The following is a 21,920-nucleotide window of genomic DNA, read 5'->3' as shown; positions in this document are numbered from 1 at the left end:
ATATTTTGTATTTTAAATACGTAACGGCGGTACATGTATTCCGTTACTCCCCAACACTGCTTGTTAATATATGTCACAGTTTTTATTAAATGCCTTTTATTTATTTTCGAATTAAACTGCCAAAGCCCTAGGGTCAGTGGTCTCAAACTCGCGGCCCAGAGGCCACTCCCAGCCCAGAGGCCACTTGCTAGTGATCGATCGATCCTGAAATATCGGTTCCTCCGATACCAGTCATTTATGTTCTAGAATCGATTCTCACATTAAAATATCAATATTTTAGTAATTTAGGGTAAATTTGTAGTTTATCATTAACAGGAACACAGTGGAAAGAAACTATAACATTCGGATTGTCTACATTCAAAGGAACTACTTCCTCTTCCGCCTTTCATAGTCATGTGCGAAATACGGCTGTATAAATGTATCGCAGCCCCTTGGCGCGCGCACTCACAACAATGGCTGAGCGTAATTGTGCGGACGTATTTTACCTCCACAAACAGCTGAGACATGGTTTGCTATACATGTGGCAAAAAAGTGAGGTGTTGTGGCCATACTTTCCCAACCTTGAGAACTCAGAATTAGGGAGACATTCAAAAGGGCTGTTGGGGGGGTGGGGGGGGGGGGGTGATAAATACATTTTACAGTGTTTATTTATCGGATAAAATACGTTAAATGTCACCGTTATTATTAGCCGGCCCGGAAACAGCGGGGGAGTCCAAATTCAGAGGCTGCTTCCACCTGAGGACCCGGCCTTCGCGGTCTAAAGAAAGCCGGGTAGTACGTCATGAGCTCCCTCGGTGGAGTGAAACTCCGCTGTCTGCTCCTTGCTATCTAAAATATAACAGGGCGCTGGAGTAAACTCTCGACCGTTTCACACTTTCTTTAATTAGTTTTCTGTTTGATGTTTATTCAGCTGTGTAAAAACCCTGGAGGAACCCACCCGATGGATTAATAAAGTTAAATTTAATTTAATCTAATCTAATAACTTTAATCTCAGCCAAACCGATTTACTCACAAACAAATAAAACACTGAAAAAGACAAACAATAACATTTTTAAGTTATCAAAGTGACTTATATATCATGTTTAACCCGAGTAATGAAAGACCGCGGGGGTTTGAAGACGATGTGTCGATCGGCTCAGATATTTGAAGTTTACACAGCTACATTCTCACCTGAAAATATGTTAAAAGGGTTTTTTTTGTGACCCAGAAAGAGAAATAAGAGTAATATTAAAACTAAGTAGCTGCCGCCATTGTTGGAAACTGGAATTGGCTGGGCCGCGATATGATTTTTAAATTTTGTTGTCCAGGTGGAAATTCGGGAGAATGGTGGCTCCGGTATTCTCCTGGAAAAATCGGGAGGGTTGGCATGTATGGTTGTGGCAACATAACTAACCTTGTCAAACACCTCAGAGTAAATCATATCACAGAATATGATTTGCGTATGTTGAGACAAACTGAAGAGGAGGAGAGGGACAGGTGCTGCTAGGGCGAGACAGACCTCTCTCATGGAGTCCTTTAGTGCTACACAGGCAAGGTGTTCAAATAGCGCACAACTTCAGTTTTTTTATTTCTATATGATATATAACTCTGGATTATTAAGTGATAAGAACAAGTAATCTGATGTCCTATAATCATTATGACGCTTGAATGAATGCATTCATATTTGCAGTTTTGTCTAGTTATACAATATTTGAAATTTAAAAACGAACAAACCAAACGCTACATTGTCAGGAATATTTGTGGGTGTTTTCTTTGTGGTTTCTTTCTTTCTTTTTTACTTCTTGAACACTGAAGTGGCCCTCCAATAAGATGACAGCTCATTTAAGTTTGAGAGCCTGGCTTAGGTGAACTAGGATGCTTAAGGGTAACCTGAAAGTATTTTTACACTATAATGGCCCCTACATCTTGTAAATTGTGGGACTTTCATTATAGTGCGCATTTCTGTAGCCAGTAGGTATTTTTCTTTTTTCTTTTTTTTTTAGATTTAAATTTTTTCGTGGTAAATTAAGCATTTTCTAGTCTAAAAATGAATAAGAGGGTTATATTAGGGTTTGTTAGAGAGAGTGTGTGTGTGTGTGTGTGTGTGGGGGGGGGGGGGTTATGGCTTAAAATATATAAAAAATAATAAAATAGAAATATGGTTTCTACTAATCCCTGCGATAATTGACAGAATACTGTATTGCAGTCATGTTACACAGCTTGTACTACTTAAAAATGGATCAAGGATGTTTTTTCTTAACAAAATTAATTTTAACTCAGTCTAAAGGGACTAGACATGCTAGATATTTTGCAAAGAAATGGTGTTATATGCTGGACCTTATTCTACTCTTGGAAGGTGGTGATATGCTGGTTCCCGAGAAGAGATGAAGTAATCAAAGTCAGCTTTTCAAGACAGCCCCAAGACTCTTCGCAACTTGTGTTCAAATGTGAGGCCGTTGTCAGGTGATAAATGCAAGAAAGAGGCACTCAACTGACATGAAACATGTCAAAGACAACATGAAGGTGACATTTCAACATAGGCAAAAAGTGGTTCAAGAACCTGCCACAGCTTCTACTGTCCTGGACCCTTTCCCAAGATTTCTGGATACACCTGGCTTGGTAAGGCATAAAATGATTTAATGACAGCTTTGTGGTTCCTTTGTTTGTTTTCTTGTTAATGTGTTGTTTCTGTTGTTACACTTTGTGTTTCACTTCACAATGCTGTTTGTTGGGGAGGAAGTGTCTGGTAAGTTCCTTGCAAAGTGGCCAACATTCTTCAAGCCAAGGATCATCAAAGATTGCAAAAATCTGTCTCAGAGTACAGAATTGGATGAGCTGCTCATTGCTGCACAGCGTTACTCTGACGAGGCTGGTAAGTGTAAGTTGGAAATGGTAGATTTTGCATGCCTTTACAGCATTTGCATAATTCCCACAACACAATATATCACTGGACCATACTGGTAAACCTTTACTACAAATTGGAATACAGCTGTCCATTTTCTAAATCACATTGGGTTTCTGTTCATTTCTGTATGGTATGAAAACAAGCTTGCAAACATGTTAAACCTGAAATGACATTTAATGTAGTTTGAACACAAAAAAAGTTACATAATCTTACTATTGTTATGACTCGATATGTACTTCACTTGGTGGCCAGAAGATTTTAAGTCTCTAGAAATGAATTTTTATACCAAGGCACTGGAAAACTGCCTTATTTGAAAAATTATCAGGTGTCTAAAATGTCATCATGGTATTACATAACGTGGAAAAAATGGCTGCTGTGGTCCTTTAAATGACAGTAATTGTGATGATCTTAATTTCTATTCTGTAGTTTGGGACTGCGAGGCGGCTGCCATCTTTTGCTGCTTCACTTGTTACCTCCAACATCTAAGGGAAGGACGTCTTCAAAGATTAGCACATCAGATGCTGCTCACCACCTAATGAAATTCATCAAGGTATGGTTTTTAGAATTGTATATTTCTCTTTTGATGAGAACAGATGCAAATTATCAAGGGCTGATATTTTAAGATGGCAAGGTGATCCAACCTGCAGCAGATGTATCTATCCCAGACAGGCTTGGTGTTGCAGGACTGACATGTCATTGTTTCTATTAAAACTAAATGTACACATTGAAACAAAATAATTGTGCGCGCGGAGTGAAACATTTTAATATTGTCATAATTTCAAACAGCAATGCCTCAACATCAGATTATCAATTTTGTTTAATGTGAATCACTTGGTTTCTTTCTCTCCCTCAGGTGGGAGGTAGCACGGAGGCTTTTCTTAAGGCTGGCCCCCTAATATAGTATTTCTGCTTTTTATAGGATTTGTGCTTAATATAGTATTTCTGCTTTTTTATAGTATTTGTGCTAAAACATAGTATTTCTACTAAATGTAGTATTTATGCTTAATCATACTATTTCTATATATTACTGCCAGGTCCCCAGGCAGCCAATCCTCTGTGAGGACTGAGACATTTAAACAAAGAGACAACGAGACACTGTTCAGCTGAATCAAGCATGTCAGTCTCACAAAACACACTGTTTATTAAAAACTCACCCGTTGCATCCAGGCATGTTGCCAAGGGCACGGGAAAAATGTGTGAAAAACACAGAAAGTATGTTGAAAAAAACATAATGCCCCCACGCACCCAGACAGCACCGGGGTTGATTCCCTCAGTGGTGTCCGGCCCCATAAGCGCTGGTCAAGCGCGGGCCGCCCGCGCATGCGCAGTCGGGTCTGGCCCAAAGGAACAGTTTCCGCCACAAGAGGGAGCCAGAGCTCCATCTACTGTGGAGTGCCTGTCTTTGGGGCCGCTGTCAGCAAGGATAGAGAGATGGCGAGCTCTCGCTGCGCCAGAATGGGTTGTGAGGACATTTGAGCGAGGCTATTGTTTGCAATTCGCAACCACCCCTCCCAGATTTCACAAAGTGATTTTCTCTCTTGCAAAAGGCGAATAAGCCAGGATCCTGCAAGAAGAAATAACTACCTTGCTATCAAAGGGAGCAGTACGAGAAATACCCCAGGAGCAGAGCCAATGCGGCTTTTACTCAAAGTATTTTCTCGTGCCCAAGAAGGGAGGGGGACTGCGTCCGATACTGGACCTACGGACTCTGAATCAGCATCTCAGGTCATACAAATTCAGGATGTTGACGACCACCACTCTGCTGCATGTAGTGCGCCCAGGCGATTGGTTTACATCAATAGACCTGAAGGACGCATATTTTCACATCCCTATTTACCCGCCTCACAGAAAATTCCTGCGCTTTGCGTTTCAGGGCAGAATGTACGAGTACCAGGTCCTGCCGTTTGGTCTCTCACTGAGCCCTCGGGTATTTGTGAAATGCACAGAGGCAGCCATAGCTGAAGAGGCGGGGCATCCGCATAGCAACATACATAGACGATTGGCTGCTGCTATCAGAGTCAGAAATAATGGGAAGAGAGCAGACCAGGTTGACAGTGGATCATCTGATGGCTCTGGGTTTCACCATAAACTACCAAAAGAGTGTCCTGCAGCCAGCTCAGGCCATCTCTTTCATAGGAATAGCTCTCTCTGTCTCTCTGTGGACAGAGTAAAAAAAATGCTATCCCATGCCGGCATTTTTCAGTTGGGAAGATATCTCCCATTCATCAAATGCCTGCAGATGCTGGGATTAATGGCGTCTTCACTGTCAGTCATTCCACTAGGCAGACTGCATATGAGGGAATTTCAGCGATGGGTTGCATCACTGAGACTATACGCTATATCAGAGTGACAGCAGACTGCGCTGCAGCACTCCACTGTTGGAGAAATCCCACATTTCTCACTCAGGGGGTGTCACTGGGGGCTGTAACAGCCAGAAAAGTGGTGACCACGGACGCGAGTCTCACGGGTTGGGGTGCCACTCACGAGGGCAGAGCAGTGAGCGGCAGCTGGGACTCACAACAGAGGGGTGCTCACATAAATTGGCTAAAATTGCTAGCAGCATTTCTAGCACTGAGACACTTCCTTCCCCTGTTGAGAAACCACCATGTTCTGATCAGAACGGACAACACCACTGTTGTGGCGTACATCAACAGACAGGGCGGGTTACGTTCCCGTCCTTTGCACATGCTGGCTCGCAGACTGATCATGTAGAGCAGCATCAATCTGTTGTCACTGAGAGCTACTCACATTCCAGGAGCTCTGAACTTGGGAGCAGACTTAATGTCCAGGGGAAACCCGCAGTGGACCCTGCACCCACATGTGGTGACCCAAATCTGGACCCGCTTTGGCCAGCCACAGGTCGATCTGTTTGCCTTGAGGGAGAACGCTCAGTGTCCACTGTATTTCTCCCTGAGGGACCAGGAGGCTCCGCTAGGGGTAGACGCATTAGCTCACAACTGGCCACATGCTCTGCTTTATGCGTTCCCTCCGCTGGCCTTAATTTCTCCCACTCTAACCAGAGTGAGAGAGAGAGGGCTAACAATGATATTGATCGCCCCAAGGTGGATGAGGTCCCATTGGTTAGCGGAGATTATGCCCCTCTTTTGGAGCGAACCTTGGCCTCTCCCTCTCCGACGAGACCTAGTCTCCCAAGCCAGGGGGGAGATTTTTCACCCTCACCCCGAGCGCCTCGCCCTGTGGGCTTGGCCCGTGAGAGGTTGAATCTGAGTACGGCAGGACTCCCCCAGGGTGTTATAGCCACTATTCAGAGTGCTAGAGCCCCCTCCACAAGATCATTGTATGAGAACAAGTGGAGGGTATTTGAGGAATGGTGTGGAAAGTCTCAAACTCTCTCCTTTCAGTGCTCTGTGACAACAATTCTCTCCTTTCTCCAAGAACTGTTAGATAAAGGAAAGGCCTTTTCCACAATTAAAGTATATCTAGCAGCCATTTCAGCCTGCCATGTGGGCTTCGTGGATGGGGCGCCCAGGCCACCCCCCCCCCCCCCCAACCAGACTGGCCACCCCAGGTGCCACCCCAAAGGTAAAACAATAAAATTCAATCAAATATCAAATGTACGATTATGTTTTCACGGTGAAGCTCAGATATCCGAGTGTAAGTGAATGCAGCATCGGCTTCTGCACTATGTGCATCACGTTAGCAAAGGTAAGAGAGCCAAGCACGAAAGACGCCACCGCAGGAAACAATTTTTATTAAAGAAAATGAGGACAGAATAAATATCCCGGTAAGTAATATTAAGTTTGTTGAGTTTAGTAAACTTCGGTGAAATTAGAATACCAAGGAAAAAATAACATTTAAAGGATTATTGCAGCCGTCGAATATTTCAGACAGTATGCTACTGAGGGGAGCTAACATAAGAGTTATGTAGGGTTGCCAACTCCCTGAGAAATAAATAAGGGACACCTCGTGGCCAGGGCCGGGCGACCCAGTTGTCTTCACCCTTCCCAGTGTGGTGAATTTTTTAGCTCTTTTTTTGTGTGTGAAATTATTTTTTTTAACCATTTGACTTGAATTTGATTTAAGTAGATGCGTATTCTTTGTGATATCAACACATGGGAAACAAAAATCATTTAGCCATTTATTTTTAGCTCAAAATGACAACATTAACACAATAAAACAGGTCTCTTTCTTAAACAGAAGCCTGTCATGCTTAACTTTTGATAATAAAAGTAAATCTTTCTTTAAAAGAACTCTGTCCTGCTTAACTTAAAATTATATAAATTAATAGAAAATAATAGAAAGAAAAATATTCTTGTAACAGTGCACATTTAGTGCATTTAGTGCAATTGGCTTCAGCAGAGGCATTATTTCAGCTTTTGCTCCCGTTTGTAAACCCACTTGTTTACGCATCATAACTCATCATCATTATTCATCTATGTATTACTTTTATGTATTACTCATCTATTTGTTGTAATCATCTATCCTTGCAGTTGTTTATTACACAAAATAAATTATATTATCACACTTCTGGCCACATAGCGCTGATATTCACTGCACATGCCCATTTTAACCTTAACCAGAGGGTTTAAAAACAAACAAACCAGTGTTTACATACCATATCTGGTTCTGCCGTGGCCTGGTAGACAAAAATTGGTTAAGGGTTCCCCGAGCTTTCACGCCCCTCATGTTCTTCATGTGCCCACCATTAGAAGCATGCCTATGGAAAAAGTGCGCCGGCACACAGTGCAGTGCGCTTTATAGGTGTTATCGTGCACTTTTCCAGCCAGGTGTTTTCCTTTTCCCATTCTTCCCTGCACTTTTGCAGCCTTTTTTTCTTTCTCTGAGAGGCACAAACATTGCTGGTCTAATGCCTGGCTCACACTGTGCGATTTTTGGCCCATTTTGAGCCGATTTTTGAGTCGTGATTTTGGCCTTCATCGTGCATAGTGTAGTATACGTGGGGTAACGAGAAGCGATTAACACCTCACGACCAGCTCCCGATCATCAATCGCTTGTGAGGGTGTCACCGCAGCCGCTCACACTGCTCACGCGCAAACACGTAAACGTCGGTGAAAAAGACGGAGCAGCACGGCTGTGCAGCGTGTGATCTGGACACAAGCGATGGAGGCACAACTTGTAGAACTTTGGAAAGCTCATCCGAGCCTTTTCGATGTGGCATCACCAAATTATCACGACCACAACAACCGTGAAAATAGTTGGATTTACATTGCTGCTCAATCACAGCTGCCTGATCATGTTTGTCATTAGTAATTTAGCAATGTTGATGGCGGTGTGTGTCTGTGTGAGTGAAAGACAGAGAGGGAGAGCGAGCGACAGATTTTCTGTTATAACCTTCATTTTATGGAGGCACAGTGTGACTCAGGTCGCATCAGAGCATCGGGCGGTATAGTGTGAGACCTGCATCGTGACCTACGAACTTATAACCCATGCGAGCCAATCGTGCAGTTTGAAAATCGCAGTGTTTGCCCAGCTTCAGGTGTACTGTCGTCTGAGACTTGCACCGCAGTGTCGGCGTTTATTTCCCTGTTGGCCATGCTTTTTGTTGTGGTCATCTGTTGTCTTCCGGTATTTTCTCCGCAAGCGACCTTTCCTCAACCAATGAGATGAGCGGTAATCTGAATTGTCATACTCGAATTGTCATAAGTGTGCTGTCAGCTCATTGGTCACAAAGCAGGGGCGTGGCTGGGAATTATGGTTTCAAACAAAGCGTTAATTACATTACAACTTATAGACTACTTTTGATTCTCACTGTATTACGGGACAAAGTGCGTCCCTTATTAGCTCAATACGGGACGTGTACTTTTGTTTCTAAATACGGGACGATTCCGTTTTTTAAGGGACGGTTGGCAACCCTAGAGTTATGAGTTATAAGATATAATCTAAGTCGTAACATTGCTGTATGGAGCTGCAGATTGGAATGATGGAATGGTCCCTCATTCAGAGAAAATATTACGCGTTTCGTATTGAGCTGAGAAGAGACGCAGTTTGTCCCGTACTTTCGCTATAATGAAAAAAAGACACAAAGCTGGAGTTATTCTGTTGTTAGGCTGCACAGCTGCCTCTTCTTCTCTCATTCTCTCCCCCTGCCTCTCCTGTTGCTACTTCAATCGTGAAACTGATCAATGATCAGCTGATCGTCTTTTCTCTCTTGTTTGTTTACCGCCCACTTTGCGCCAGAAAGAAGAAACCGCCAGATGTCGCGCTAAACAACAGCAGCACCTTTAAGCTTGATCAGCTGTTGTTAGCTGTTGTTTTCTACAGTCAATGGTCCGAAGCCTCGCTGCCCGGCTGTACCACGTGACTGTTTCAGGAAGTGGTTCGAACTTTGCCGCGAGCTATGACAGCGATATAAACCCCTCAGACTTCATTCAAAATGTGGGTGTTTGATGGAGAGTTGCGGTTAGTGAGAGTTTGGAGGTTTATGAGAGTGAGGAGAGAAAGTCAGGAGAGAATGGAGCCAGCTAAGAAGAGGAGGATGTCCTCCCCTGTGTGGGAACATTTTGATCTTATTCCTCCCAACAAAGTATGTAAATTTCTACAGAAGATGTATTTTCATAATACTGATGGTGCAATACAATTTATGTTAAGCTGTCTTTACTTTTGTACAAGGTGAAGTGTTTGCTATGTGCCGGGGAGCTGGGATATAACAACAACACCTCATCCATGCTTAGGCACTACAGAGCTTTGCATGAGAATAAGGGGAACACCGATTGTGGAGCAAGACCAGGTGAGCCATCAAATGCAATGATAATATAGCATGCAGTAATGTTACTAAATGATATAACAATATTATACAACTGTTATAAGTTATGTGTGTGATATTTATATTTGTGCCCTGTCTTTGTCTTTCCTCAGGAGAACAATCTCAAATAGATGAAGACCTGGTTAGCATGGTGATTGAGGACTCCCAGCCATTTAGCATTGTGGAGGACAAAGATTTGTTAAATCATTAACTCCTAGCTATGTTCTCCCCACTAAAAAGGCCGTAAAAGCAGTGAAAATTTAGTTTTTACTGAATAAAATGTGAACAGGCAGGACTGAGTCCTCAGTCTGTAGCTGTCCATACCTCAACGTTACAAAGGTACAACCACTGTCCACACCCCAACCACACCTCACCTCACAGTAAATGATCATTTCCATTTTAAGCATTTCCAAATGATCATTTTCCATACTGCCAGTATAAATATACACAGTATACTGCCATCACTACAATATAGATGTTTTACACACTCCTTTTGTTGTTGACATTTACAGGCTGTGTGCAAAAGGCCACACTCTTCAAATTCATGCCAACTAATATTTTTACGTCCAGTAGATGTCCTACTAGAGCAAATGAAGCTTCAAGAAGCTTTGCGCTGGGGTGAACCACTTGGATGAAAAGCTTCAGTGCTTCATGAAGCTTCATCTGCCCATCACTACTGAAGCCGTGTCCCTGCCGTTTTTCCTCACTGTAGCCGAGCTACTGGCTAGCCGGCAGCTGCACAGCATGGTCCGACCGGCGCATAAGCCTGTTTTTTTTTTCCAAGGCGATATGCCGGGGAAGGGGGCCCAACCAAGGGGAAGCAAGGGCCAGCTAGGGCGAACCAAGCTAAGGGATACCAGGGGAATACCGGGGCTACCAGGGGACCTAGAAGGGAGAAATACATCGTCCACGGAGGATGCCGAAGCACGCTCCAATAGACGCACACACAGTACTCTCAAGGTAAGCACTCTTTCGCACACACACACAACAAGTGGAGATCAACGATCACCGGTGTCACGTCTGCACAGCTGTTTTATACGTAAGCTGTGGGGGCGTGTCGGAGTGTCTTAAAGAAATATCCACACGCCACGACCAAGGGGGGTCGTACCCCGTACATATGGAATATGTAACGGTGTGGGGAGATAGTCTTGATATGCTAGAGATCCTCATAATTCATGTGAAAGTTAAAAATTAATTTAAGAGAAACAATAGAACTTATTGAAAAGCTGAATTAGACAGTAGTAAAAGTAGAACAGGAGAACGGTTTAAAGGTGGAATGGTGGTTCTAGAAGACAGTATGTGGAAGCAGTTAAGCTTCAAAAATATGCCACTTAGAGCATTTTATGGGATGTCTGCCATTCACTTCAATGGGAGCAGAAACTGCATGAAAAAATTAACATAGCAAAAAATATAACAGTTATAACCATGAAAATATATAGCTGGAAAGAGCAGAATCGACAGAAAATGTAAAAATTTGAATTGTGATAAAATTTGAATGGGCATAAAAACTGAGGGACTAGCACAAAACGTACGGAAGCAACTAGAAAAAGAGAAATAAAGAATAAAGAGAAACAGGATCTCAATGAAATCTCTAATAATCGGCTATGTACCACAGGCCTTCAAGCTGGCTGTAGTTAAACCTTTACTTAAAAAGCCACCTCTAGACCCTGTCTCAGCTATTTATAGGCCAATCTCCAACCTTCCTGTTAAGTCAAATTGTTGAATGTTGTCATTGTTTTTCTTAAATTTGTAAAGTCTTGGTTCAAGCAGTAGGATCAAAGACATTCCTTTGTCTCTGACCAGCTCTCCAGCCACTCTGATGCTGGGGTGAGGTTTTATTATTGATACATCCTATTTGAAAGATCTGTTTCTTGTGTTGTAAGCTTCCTGCTTTTATGATCCTTTTGGTGAGCAGGAGGTCTCACACGCAGTACCTTGTCTTTTGCAACCAAGAGGGTTCTACGGTGGGAGTTGCTTGTGTTTTATTGTGTAAACTGTAACTGTCATGGGAATAAATAGCTGCGAGGCGAGCTGCTCTTTAGGGATGGGTACCGGTAATGGCACCGGTTCTGACATAAACAGTAGTAACCAGACCCAAAAGCACACACATTTCAGTGCTTTATTTTGGTGTTTTTTTTTTTTCTGCGATGTCATCCACTTTAGATTCTAGCCAATCATCTTACCTTTCCGAGGATAGTAGGCGGGCCCAGGTACGTACGTTTTTTTAGAGCAGAGCTACAGATTAAAAACGCCCAGGGCGAAGCAGTTACAAGTCTGTCTGTACTTCAGAGCAAAAGATGCAAACTCAGCAGCTGCAACAAGTGCTTTAAGGTGATACTGTGCAAAGGAGGTAACACCTCGAATCTGATGAAACACCTGGTGACGTATAGCATTTTGTTAAAAGCCGAGAAATGCACCGTATTTGATAGCTTGTTGCGAGACCTCACACCGAGCACATCTACTGCGGGTGTGGTGCCTGTTATCAGATGCGGAGTTAGCAACATCCCCCAAGAACCCGAAGAGAAGAGTCCTGGCCCTTAGCGCTGCCAGTGTAGCAGAAATGATGACGGATGATGATGGCAGCAGCAGCCGTTCTTCTCTGCGTGAGTAGCTTAATGTTGTTTGTTTGTAAGTTAACCATGTTATTACATTAATGCATGTAAGGGGAACTAGCAAACACCGTCGTAGTTACATGCGCCTGTCTTCTTGTTTGATGGCAGATACTCCCTTCACCCTGGCCAAAAAGGCTAAAATGACCAAAGAAAAAGTGGGAAACAGCTAAACATGAGAGGTTTTTGGACAAAGTTGGTGTTTTTTTCCCCATTGATTAAGCACTGCTTCCAGCCAAGAGTGATACCATAAATCCCCTATAGCTGGAGAAAAGGCTAACATTGTTATCTTTTTACAAAAAAAAAAAAACCCAGCTGAACATGAGAGGTTTTTGGACAAAGTGTGTGTTCTCCATTCTTTAAGCACCGGTTCAAGCACCGTTTAAGCACCGGCACCATTTCAAAAGTACCGGTTTGGTACTGGTATCGGATAAAACCTAAATGATACCCATCCCTATTGATGTCACAGGACCATGACAGAGTGATGTAGACACACAGGTACCGGAAACTGTCCACTATCTCCACTGGCGTGCCTCTGATGATCAGGGGCTCATAATTCCTTGCCTGCTTTGTAGTGAAGTCTATGATCAGCTCCTTAGTCTTGCTGATGTTTAGGAGGAGGTTGTTCTCCTGGCACCAGTTCTCCAGGTTCTTAATCTCCTCCAGGCAGGCCTTCTCGATGTTCTCAGAGATCAGGCCCACAACATGTGGGAGTGAATGTGAGTGCGATTGGTTGTCTCCTGTCTATGTGTCAGCCCTGCAACCGACTGGAGACCTGTCCTGGGTGTACCCTCCTTTTCGCCCTAAGACAGCTGGGATAGGCTCCAGCGACCCTGAAAAGGATAAGCGGAAGTGAATGAATGGGTAGGTTAAGCTATGAAAGGGAGTGCCCTCCTTGAAAGCCTGGATTTCCGTGCTGACAGATACTCTTCACCTGGAAAGGAACCGCTTCGTTATAAAGGACAAACTGGAGGACTTGGATCAGATTTGGGGGCCACTTATTGAGCATCTGGAAATTATGAACAAGTGAGAGCTACTGTGTGGACTTCACCATAGGTTACAATAAGCTGATAGCACTCCGGGATAAGGTAATTGTGTGGAGAGGGAGGGGTGTTTTTCCCCCTTGTTTTTTGGCTACCCTTTTTGTTACTTTCCACTGTCTTGTTTGTGTGTTTTGTTTTTTGTTTGTTTGTTTCCCCCCTTTCTTGATGATACAAATATAAAAAGGAAGCAATGTCAGCCTATGGAGCAATTTATAATTGTTACTTGTGCTTCACAATAAAATATTTGAAGATAAATAAAGAACGTTTTTTGGAAAACCAAACAAATAAAAACACACGACATTGACTTGAGAGCAAGCCTGAGGATTTGTGCAGTTGTAGCATCCAGCCTGTGAGGGGCAGTAGTGCTTCACCTCTGCCTATTACTAACAAAGGAGAACAAAGCGGAAGTGACCTACGTTTCCGGGGCGCGCGGTGATCGCAACGTTTTGTGGTTGTTTTTATTTTTGTTTTTGTGGTTTTAAGTTTTCAGGAGATAAACATGTATGACCAGGATGAAGGTGAGCTGCACAGCTGTAAAACTTCATTACGTCACATGGTGGATAATTTTATTTGCATTTATTTGGTAATTTTATTAACAGGACGTGACAGAGGAGCTAACCCGTGCTACAGCTAACCAGTTTAGTAATTTCTGAGAGAACAAAAGCTAGTATCACTCATCCAAACAAACACCTGTCACACAGGTACGCGTCAGCCTCACGCAGATCACGAGCCTCACCTGATTCGCGTGCTAACAGCAGCTAAAAGCAGCGGGGCTTTGTGTGAGCTAACAGGCTAAATGCTGCTAACGCACGAGGACCCTTTATTTAACTTGATTATCGCTGCAGACGTTTACACTCAGCGTTACTGTGACACTACACCCACAAATACTACAATATATAAACAGTACCACAGTAGAAAAGCGAACACTTATTATCTGTAAATTCTGCAGTACAAAAACAGTGTACAATCCGCCATATTTACACAGTATAAACACTGCATAAAGAAAGCTGTACCGTGATCAGAGATTGATCAACAATGGAAGTAAATGTTGACCACAAGATACTTGACCGATCTATCTTTAAGTTGAAGGTGAGAGGTCATTACCCAGTTTCTCAGGGAGGCAAAGCTGCAGGCAGCAGGTCAGTTCCTCCTGTCTTCTCCTCCTTATCTCCTTTTAACCTGTAGAGGTCATGAAATGAAAGAGATGATGAGAAAAATAGACGCGTGGTGTGCTGAGACACACTAGTCTCCTTAATTACGTGAGGCTGAAGGGCTGCTGTGTTAAAACTACAAAGTGCAGAAGATGGACTGCAAAATGTCCGCCTTCATCACAGGTGTTTTACAGGTTGTGATAATGAAAATGTCCCTTCAAAGACAGGACAGGATGTCTGCAGCAGCTCAAAACACTCAGCTGTCTTCATAAATTTCCTGGAATAACTGAAGAGGCTCAGGTTTAGGACTCAAAGACAGGGACAAAGTGTTTTTGCAGTAGACTAACAGCACAAGTATTTGTAAGAGATTACTTTCAAGAGCAGAATATTTAAATGAGCCACAATAACAGGATTTGTTCCACAAACTTTTAACTCTTAGTAAATAGTGTGTTATATAGCTGTTAAATAGCTGATTTGATCATTTATGATTCATTTGAATGAGGGGGACGAGAGAATTGTAATCAGCTCAAAGCTGTGAGAGCAGGGCCAAGACTCATCACTTAAGTGTTTCAAAAGCCAAGCTTGGATTTTATGAAACAGTTGTTTGAGCTCACAGGGAGTGTCATCTGTAGTGTGACAAATGAAAGTCTGTCAGACTGCAGCTGTTAATTAGATTCTGTGTGGGCTGGAAAACACTGAACGTTGGATTTAGCCATGTGTCACCTCCATCACTGGTGATCTGACAGTAAATCATCACCATCGTGCGGTCAGCAGTTTGGAATCAGCTCTCTGATGAACCCTGAGGCTCAGTCTTCAGGACCTCACACAGTTCATATCAACAGAGTTCTCCTGATATCACCAGCTTCAGGCTGTGTGCTGCATTTGCCTGCACTCAGACAGGAAGTGATGTCATTACACTCGACTCACAAACAGGAAGTTTACTTAACAGATCAGATGTGTTGCTTCTGATTGATCAGTTTGCGTGATCAGAACCAGTGAGTTAAAAACAGAACGATCAATAACTTTCCTGTGAGATTGTCATCTGTTTTTATTGATGTATCTGATCAATTCACCAATTGTTTAAACTGATCATTAAACTCTGTGCAGTTATCTGTGAAAAGGAAGTAACCTGAACTGACAATCTGTCATTGATTGATTGGTGAATCTTCTACGCCTCAGTATGTGTATTGCTCACGTATATCGATCCCTGCTGTCTCTGTCAGATAATCAGTATGATGAAGATGATGATGAGATCACTCCTGACCTGTGGCAGGAAGCGTGCTGGATCGTCATCAGGTAAACTCACCTGTGTGTCCTTGTGGAGATGTAGTGATCATCTGTTCTTACAGGAAAAATATTATGGTGAGTCCACACAAAGCGCGGACCGGACGGCACGTACATGGACCCGCCATCGGTGTTCAAAGCTGACAGCTCAAAGGTCTCTGATGCTGCAGGTGTTGTCTCTCTCTGAACCAGCAGCAAAAGAAGATCAAACTATGTTTCTCGTTTGATAAACATCATTAATTCCCTCTGACTTTGGCTAGTTTTCCATCTCAGATCTCTGTTTTTTGCATTATTCACCCAACAGCAATGTTCCCTTTAAGCTGCACGCGTGCGCAATTGCGCAATTGCGCACTGCTGGCACAGTCTCTGCACGCAGAAAAAAATCTAACCTGAATTGAAATTAAAATTAAAACTTTAACAATTCTGTTTTGCAGTGTTAGTCAGTAAGTGACTGGCTGCTCCCGTATGGGATTAGAACGATGCCACCTTATCCCATAGTCCAGCCAATGATGTGATTCACATTCGCACATACGCAGCTAATCAACATTGACAGGCTATGACAGCGTCCTTATGGGCCGACACGGGTGTTTTATCTAGCAAAGCGGCTGATGTGGAGTGAAGCCACGTTAATGACAACGTGCACAACCATTGGAAATGTGAGCAGGACAGACGGAACAATTGACGGTGTGTGGACTTTATACCAGTTTTTAAATTGTGTTGATCGGCCACGTAAAACCAGAATTATGATAAAAATATCTGCAATGTTTGCTTTTCTTCCTGAATACTGTCGTTGTTTATATTTACTGCGGGAAGAAACGGTAAAAACAGCATTTTATAAGGAAAACGCTCGAAAGCACTCTCCGCCTGTGAGCAAAGACAACACCAAAAAAAACCCCACCCTTTCCTATTGGTGGAAAAAAGTACCATGTCGACCAATCAAAAAATGATATGGCAACATGGCATTTAGTTGTTTAGGCAGGGGGAAGTTTTAGGAGTGACGGCGTGTTTGAGATGTGAGAGATTTACGTTTAGCTCAAATCTTGTGTAGTTAGTGTGTTGTGTAGTCAATAGTTTTGTTGTGTGTGAGAACAATGAGGCAACTGCTGAATGTTACAGGTGTTACAGCAGTGATACATCTGCTGCTGTCAGGCCTGCAGGTATCAGGCTGTTGTTCTCCTTTATCTCATAGTGGACACAAATTATTTTTGGAGTGGCACAAATAATTTGTGTGGCATCAGATTTGATGCAGAACAGCTGATTGTTCTGTAAATAGTTTGTTTATAAAACGCCTTGGCTGCATTTTTAGGTAAACAGCTGCAAAAACTTTGTTGTTTGCAAAACTCAGTTACTTTTTTAAAGAAGTAACTATATAATTAATGTAATTTGATTATTTTAATAAACATGTGACTTGGATGGATTCGATGCTGGCGTGACCACAGTGCACACGTCTGCTGTTGCTCACAGTGGTCCAAGGGATCGCTCAGGGAGTTTGTGTGTTCGCTCAGACACATGAAAAATTAGAGGGAACATTGCTCACCAGTCTACCGGTTTTTACAGCGCTGGCGGCTGCTGTGTTAGGTTTTTTGTGTTTTTTTTTGCAAGCAGCCGTTTTAACACCATGCAACCTCAGGTTTTTGGCCTGCTTGGATGTTCTATCAAAAATTGTGCTTTGTTGTATATCTGATGAACGAAAGCCAAACCAGTAACACACCACTGAAGTTGCAGCATTTTTACAAACCAATTCTGGTTCATCTGGTTCATTTAACGATCCGTTTTCCCCCTTCTCATTCTCCGTCACCGCCATGCTTTTTCCACCATTTGCGTATGAAAATAAAGGCACTGCGCATGCGCGTTTTACCCATATTCATATATTTCATTTTCTTATCATTGCCTAACATTATACCAGTATTACCATGAACGGTATGATATTGCCCGGCCCTAGTAAAGACCCTACATTAATACAGAGAAAGCCCCCAAAATCATGGACAAAGACATGCTGTGATAGAGAGTCGGAGATTAAAAATCACTAATGATTAAATGCAGAGAGGTGTATAAACACATGGTGAGTGAAGAACAAACACTGGGTGTCATGTGATGATTTTTACATCACTTCCTGTGTCGTTACAGACGATCTTTGTGGCGTGTTGGTCTTTTGCTAACCTGGCAGATTGCGCTGCAGCAGTCGCAGCTGGTTTGTAGACACAAGTATGTGAACGCGCTATTTTAATGATAATCCTGCACAGAAACTCAGAGACAGATTCACACACACATGGAGATGTTGCAACTGTTTGAAGATTTGAGTTTGTGGAAAGAACTTTGCAAACACAGATTTGACAAAGTCTCTGCTTCCAGTTTTGACTTCTTCTCCTCCTCATCAGGGTGTATGATCTAATATTGTCCGAGTGGCGACACCTATAGTTTTGGAGAAACCTTCCTGCGCCTTAACAGCAGGTAGAAAAGGTTGCATCTGACGCAGGGGTGAGTGAAGCCACCACTGCAGGGGGGATATATTGGCACCTTAACTATTTACACCACAATTTTGTGCTTTGGTGCTTCATGTAAACTCTGTAGCACTTATTTGTCACACCAAATATACCTGATCCAGGAGATAAAATACTGTGAGAACCTCCCTTAATAATGTCAGAAAGCCTTCCAAGAAGACAGAATATAGACAATTTTATTTTATGTCTTTGTTGAGCTTGCATGTTTACCTTATTTTATTAGAGTGTGACCTTTTTAAATTTTAATATTGCACAATTACAATCAAAGAGTTAATTTTTTGTCAGCTGTTATATGCAGTAAACTATTTAAAAACCCTGCAGTTACTGAAATGGAAACCAATGACCAGCTCAAATTGAAAATTCTTGTTTTTCCCTCTTTTGAATATTTATTATTGCTCATTTATAAGACAAAGTTATTTCTTATCTGATTACTTGATTAATTGGTGAATCAACAGATTACCGGATTAGTAAAATAATCCATAGCTGCAGCCCTAATCCAGAGTAAGAGTCTGGTTAGATCCTATATATCTACGACTGCATGTTCTCCCCGTGTTTGTGTGGGTTCTCTCCGGGTACTCCAGCTAGTGGGGATAGGTTAACTGGAAGTTCTAAATTGTCCGTATGCGTGAATGGTTGTCTGTGTCTATCTGTCAGCCCTGCGACAGACTGCCGACCTGTCCAGGGTGTACCCTGCCTCTCGCCCTAAGACAGCTGGGATAGGCGCCGCCATTGTGGACCCTGAAAGGGATAAGCGTGTGTTATCTGGCTTCATGGATAGATAGAGTTGGGCGTATCGAACGCTGCACTGAGGTCTAGCAGGACAAGCACAGAGAAAAGTCAGAGGCTATAAGAAGATCTGTTGCCACAAATCTGAAACTGAAGTAAATGATCATCTGCTCTGTAGAACAGTTCATGTGTCTGCCATTTTGAACTCAGCTGCAGGTAAGGAATCAAAGTTGTACCAACACCAGACCAGCGCTGGTCTAGTGATCAGTCCGCTGATCAACATTGAAGTATTGATCAGAGACTGGACAGGTAGACCTGCAGCTTTAATTCATTCTGATAGATGATGTTAAGCTTGGGTCATGTGATGGCCTGACAGGGTATTTTTTTTTTACTGAGTGCAGAATCTGGCATGAGCCTGTGAGGTTCTGACGGGGCCAGCACAGCTCTTATTTTGATCTCTCTCTCTCTCAGCTCTTATTTTGACGAGAAAGGGCTGGTGCGGCAGCAACTAGATTCCTTCGATGAGTTCATTCAGATGTCTGTTCAGAGGATCGTGGAGGACGCTCCGCCCATCGACCTGCAGGCAGAAGCTCAGCACACCTCAGGGGAGGTGGAGGAGCCAGTGAGTACCACCAGGTGTGACTGGGAATGGGGGGGGGGTAGCTCTGTCATATGGGTTGACGTGGCTCAAGAGTTGGCAGTTCGTCTTGTAATCGGAAGGTTGCCGGTTTGAGCCCCGGCTTGGACAGTCTTGGTCGTTGTGTCCTCGGGCAAGACACTACTGCCTACTGGTGGTGGTCAGAGGGCCCGGTGGCGCCAGTGTCCGGCAGCCTCGCCTCTGTCAGTGCGCCCCAGGGTGTCTGTTGCTACAATGTAGCTGCCATCACCAGTGTGTGAATGTGTGGACGACTGGATGTGTAAAGCACTTTGGGGTCCATAGGGACTAAGTAAAGCGCTTTACAAATACAGGCCATTTACCATTTACATCACCGACATCACTGTGTTTTTGGTGTAGCCTCGTTACCTCCTGAAGTTTGAGCAGATCTACCTGTCTAAGCCCACCCACTGGGAGAGAGATGGAGCACCATCTCCCATGATGCCCAACGAGGCGCGGCTGAGGAACCTGACGTGAGTTTGACCTCTCGCCTGTCTTGGCTGTCATTTCCTGTTCACCCCTTCTCACATCCTGTCCCATTTCACCTGCCCCTCAGGTACTCTGCGCCACTGTATGTGGACATCACAAAGACAATCATCAAGGAGGGAGAGGATCAGCTGCAGACGCAGCACCAGAAGACCTTCATTGGGAAAATTCCCATCATGCTTCGCTCCACGTACTGCCTGCTAAGTGGCCTGACTGACCGAGACCTGTGCGAACTCAACGAGTGCCCATTGGACCCCGGAGGTTACTTCATCATCAATGGGTCAGAAAAGGTGTGCTTTGACATCATTGCGTGGCGAGCTGCTTACTTGAGAGAACGATGATTCAGCTACGCCCGCACGCCGTGTCCTGCTTACAAGCTAACAGGCGCACATTCATGTCTTTGCATTGTTTTACATGGAGCGTCATACACTGATACCGCATCAGTGGCATCAGGCAGCCGTGTAAACAGATGTGTCACTGTTTCCAGGTGCTGATCGCTCAGGAAAAGATGGCCACCAACACGGTGTACGTGTTTGCCAAGAAGGACTCGAAGTATGCGTACACCGCAGAGTGCCGATCCTGCCTGGAGAATTCATCCCGCCCAACCAGCACGATCTGGGTCAGCATGATGGCTCGAGGAGGGCAGGTGAGTTACCTGGAAGCAGGAAGTGAAGTGAGCGCCCAAGCCGGGCTGCGATTAACTGAGAAGAGCTCATAACATTGAGTTAGAGAGATGAGCGATGCTCTTATTTCTGTTGTTGCAAACAGAACGTTGTCTGCCAATTGACCCAGACCACTGATTATTGATTGCTGTTAATCTCTCAGGGAGTGAAGAAGAGCGCCATAGGTCAGAGGATCGTCTCCACGCTTCCCTACATCCGACAGGAAGTTCCCATCATCATCGTGTTCCGGGCACTGGGCTTCGTATCGGACAGAGACATCCTGGAACATATCATTTATGACTTTGATGACCCTGAGATGATGGAGATGGTCAGTCTGCAATGCATTAATGATTTTTTTGATTGTCTCAGTCTGCAGGTAGTAACTTTTAACCCCGCCTACTTCAGGTGAAGCCCTCTCTGGACGAAGCTTTTGTGATCCAGGAGCAGAACGTGGCGTTGAACTTCATTGGCTCACGAGGCGCAAAACCCGGTGTGACGAAGGAGCGACGGATTAAATACGCAAAGGAAGTCCTGCAAAAGGAGATGCTGCCACATGTCGGCGTAAGCGATTTCTGCGAGACCAAGAAGGCCTACTTCTTAGGGTGAGTCACACCTGAGGCTGACTGTCGCACCTGAGGCTCACCTGAGTCACGCACTTGACAGGAATCCTTCTGTGTTTGTGTTTTCAGGTACATGGTGCACAGGTTGCTGCTCGCCGCTCTTGGCAGGCGGGAACTGGATGACAGAGATCACTATGGCAACAAGAGGCTGGACCTCGCCGGGCCATTACTGGCCTTCCTGTTTCGAGGGTGAGGACTCTCTGTTGTCACCTCTGACCATGCAGATTTTGTGTACACGCAGGTTCTGTTACTCAAAGAAAGCTTTCCAGTGTGACGCTGTTATTGTTAATCAGCTTTCTGTTTGGAACTCGCAATCTGATTGGATGAAGGAATGACATCATTCTTCTTCTTCTCCTCATCAGCATGTTTAAAAACCTGCTGAAGGAAATCAGGATCTATGCTCAGAAGTTCATCGACCGCGGGAAGGATTTCAACCTAGAGCTCGCCATTAAGACTCGTATCATCTCTGACGGGCTCAAGTACTCTCTTGCCACAGGTAACTGGGGCGACGTGAAGAAGGCTCACCAGGCCCGAGCCGGCGTGTCACAGGTAAGCCTACCTGTAAACTGATGCTC

At 43.8% G+C, this 21,920-nt stretch overlaps 1 protein-coding gene across 4 annotated transcripts in view; it reads left to right on the top strand.

Annotated features, from left to right (window-relative positions):
* Positions 1-9,574: 9,574 nt before the first annotated feature.
* polr2b (RNA polymerase II subunit B) overlaps positions 9,575-21,920 on the top strand; it is a 221,312-nt gene continuing 208,966 nt past the window's right edge. For 2 of the 4 annotated variants that reach the window (XR_014877734.1, XM_085183474.1), the window contains exons 1-10: positions 12,585-13,778; positions 15,635-15,707; positions 19,394-19,544; positions 19,938-20,050; positions 20,134-20,353; positions 20,551-20,709; positions 20,889-21,053; positions 21,131-21,327; positions 21,415-21,534; positions 21,708-21,894. Coding sequence is in view for 3 of the 4 variants with exons in the window: in XM_085183474.1 (XP_085039600.1) it covers positions 13,760-13,778; positions 15,635-15,707; positions 19,394-19,544; positions 19,938-20,050; positions 20,134-20,353; positions 20,551-20,709; positions 20,889-21,053; positions 21,131-21,327; positions 21,415-21,534; positions 21,708-21,894 (1,404 nt within the window). In the remaining variant the exon portion in view is untranslated. Of the gene's footprint in view, positions 9,594-9,721; positions 10,569-12,584; positions 13,779-15,634; positions 15,708-19,393; positions 19,545-19,937; positions 20,051-20,133; positions 20,354-20,550; positions 20,710-20,888; positions 21,054-21,130; positions 21,328-21,414; positions 21,535-21,707; positions 21,895-21,920 lie in introns of those variants that run through there. The other 2 variants (XM_085183464.1, XM_085183450.1) reach the window with 2 other exon arrangements.

The sequence above is a fragment of the Neolamprologus multifasciatus genome, chromosome 2 (genome assembly GCF_963576455.1).
Source record: "Neolamprologus multifasciatus chromosome 2, fNeoMul1.2, whole genome shotgun sequence".
Lineage (NCBI taxonomy): Eukaryota > Metazoa > Chordata > Actinopteri > Cichliformes > Cichlidae > Neolamprologus > Neolamprologus multifasciatus.
Note: the sequence above shows the minus strand (reverse complement) of the source record. Positions and strands in the feature narration are given on the sequence as shown.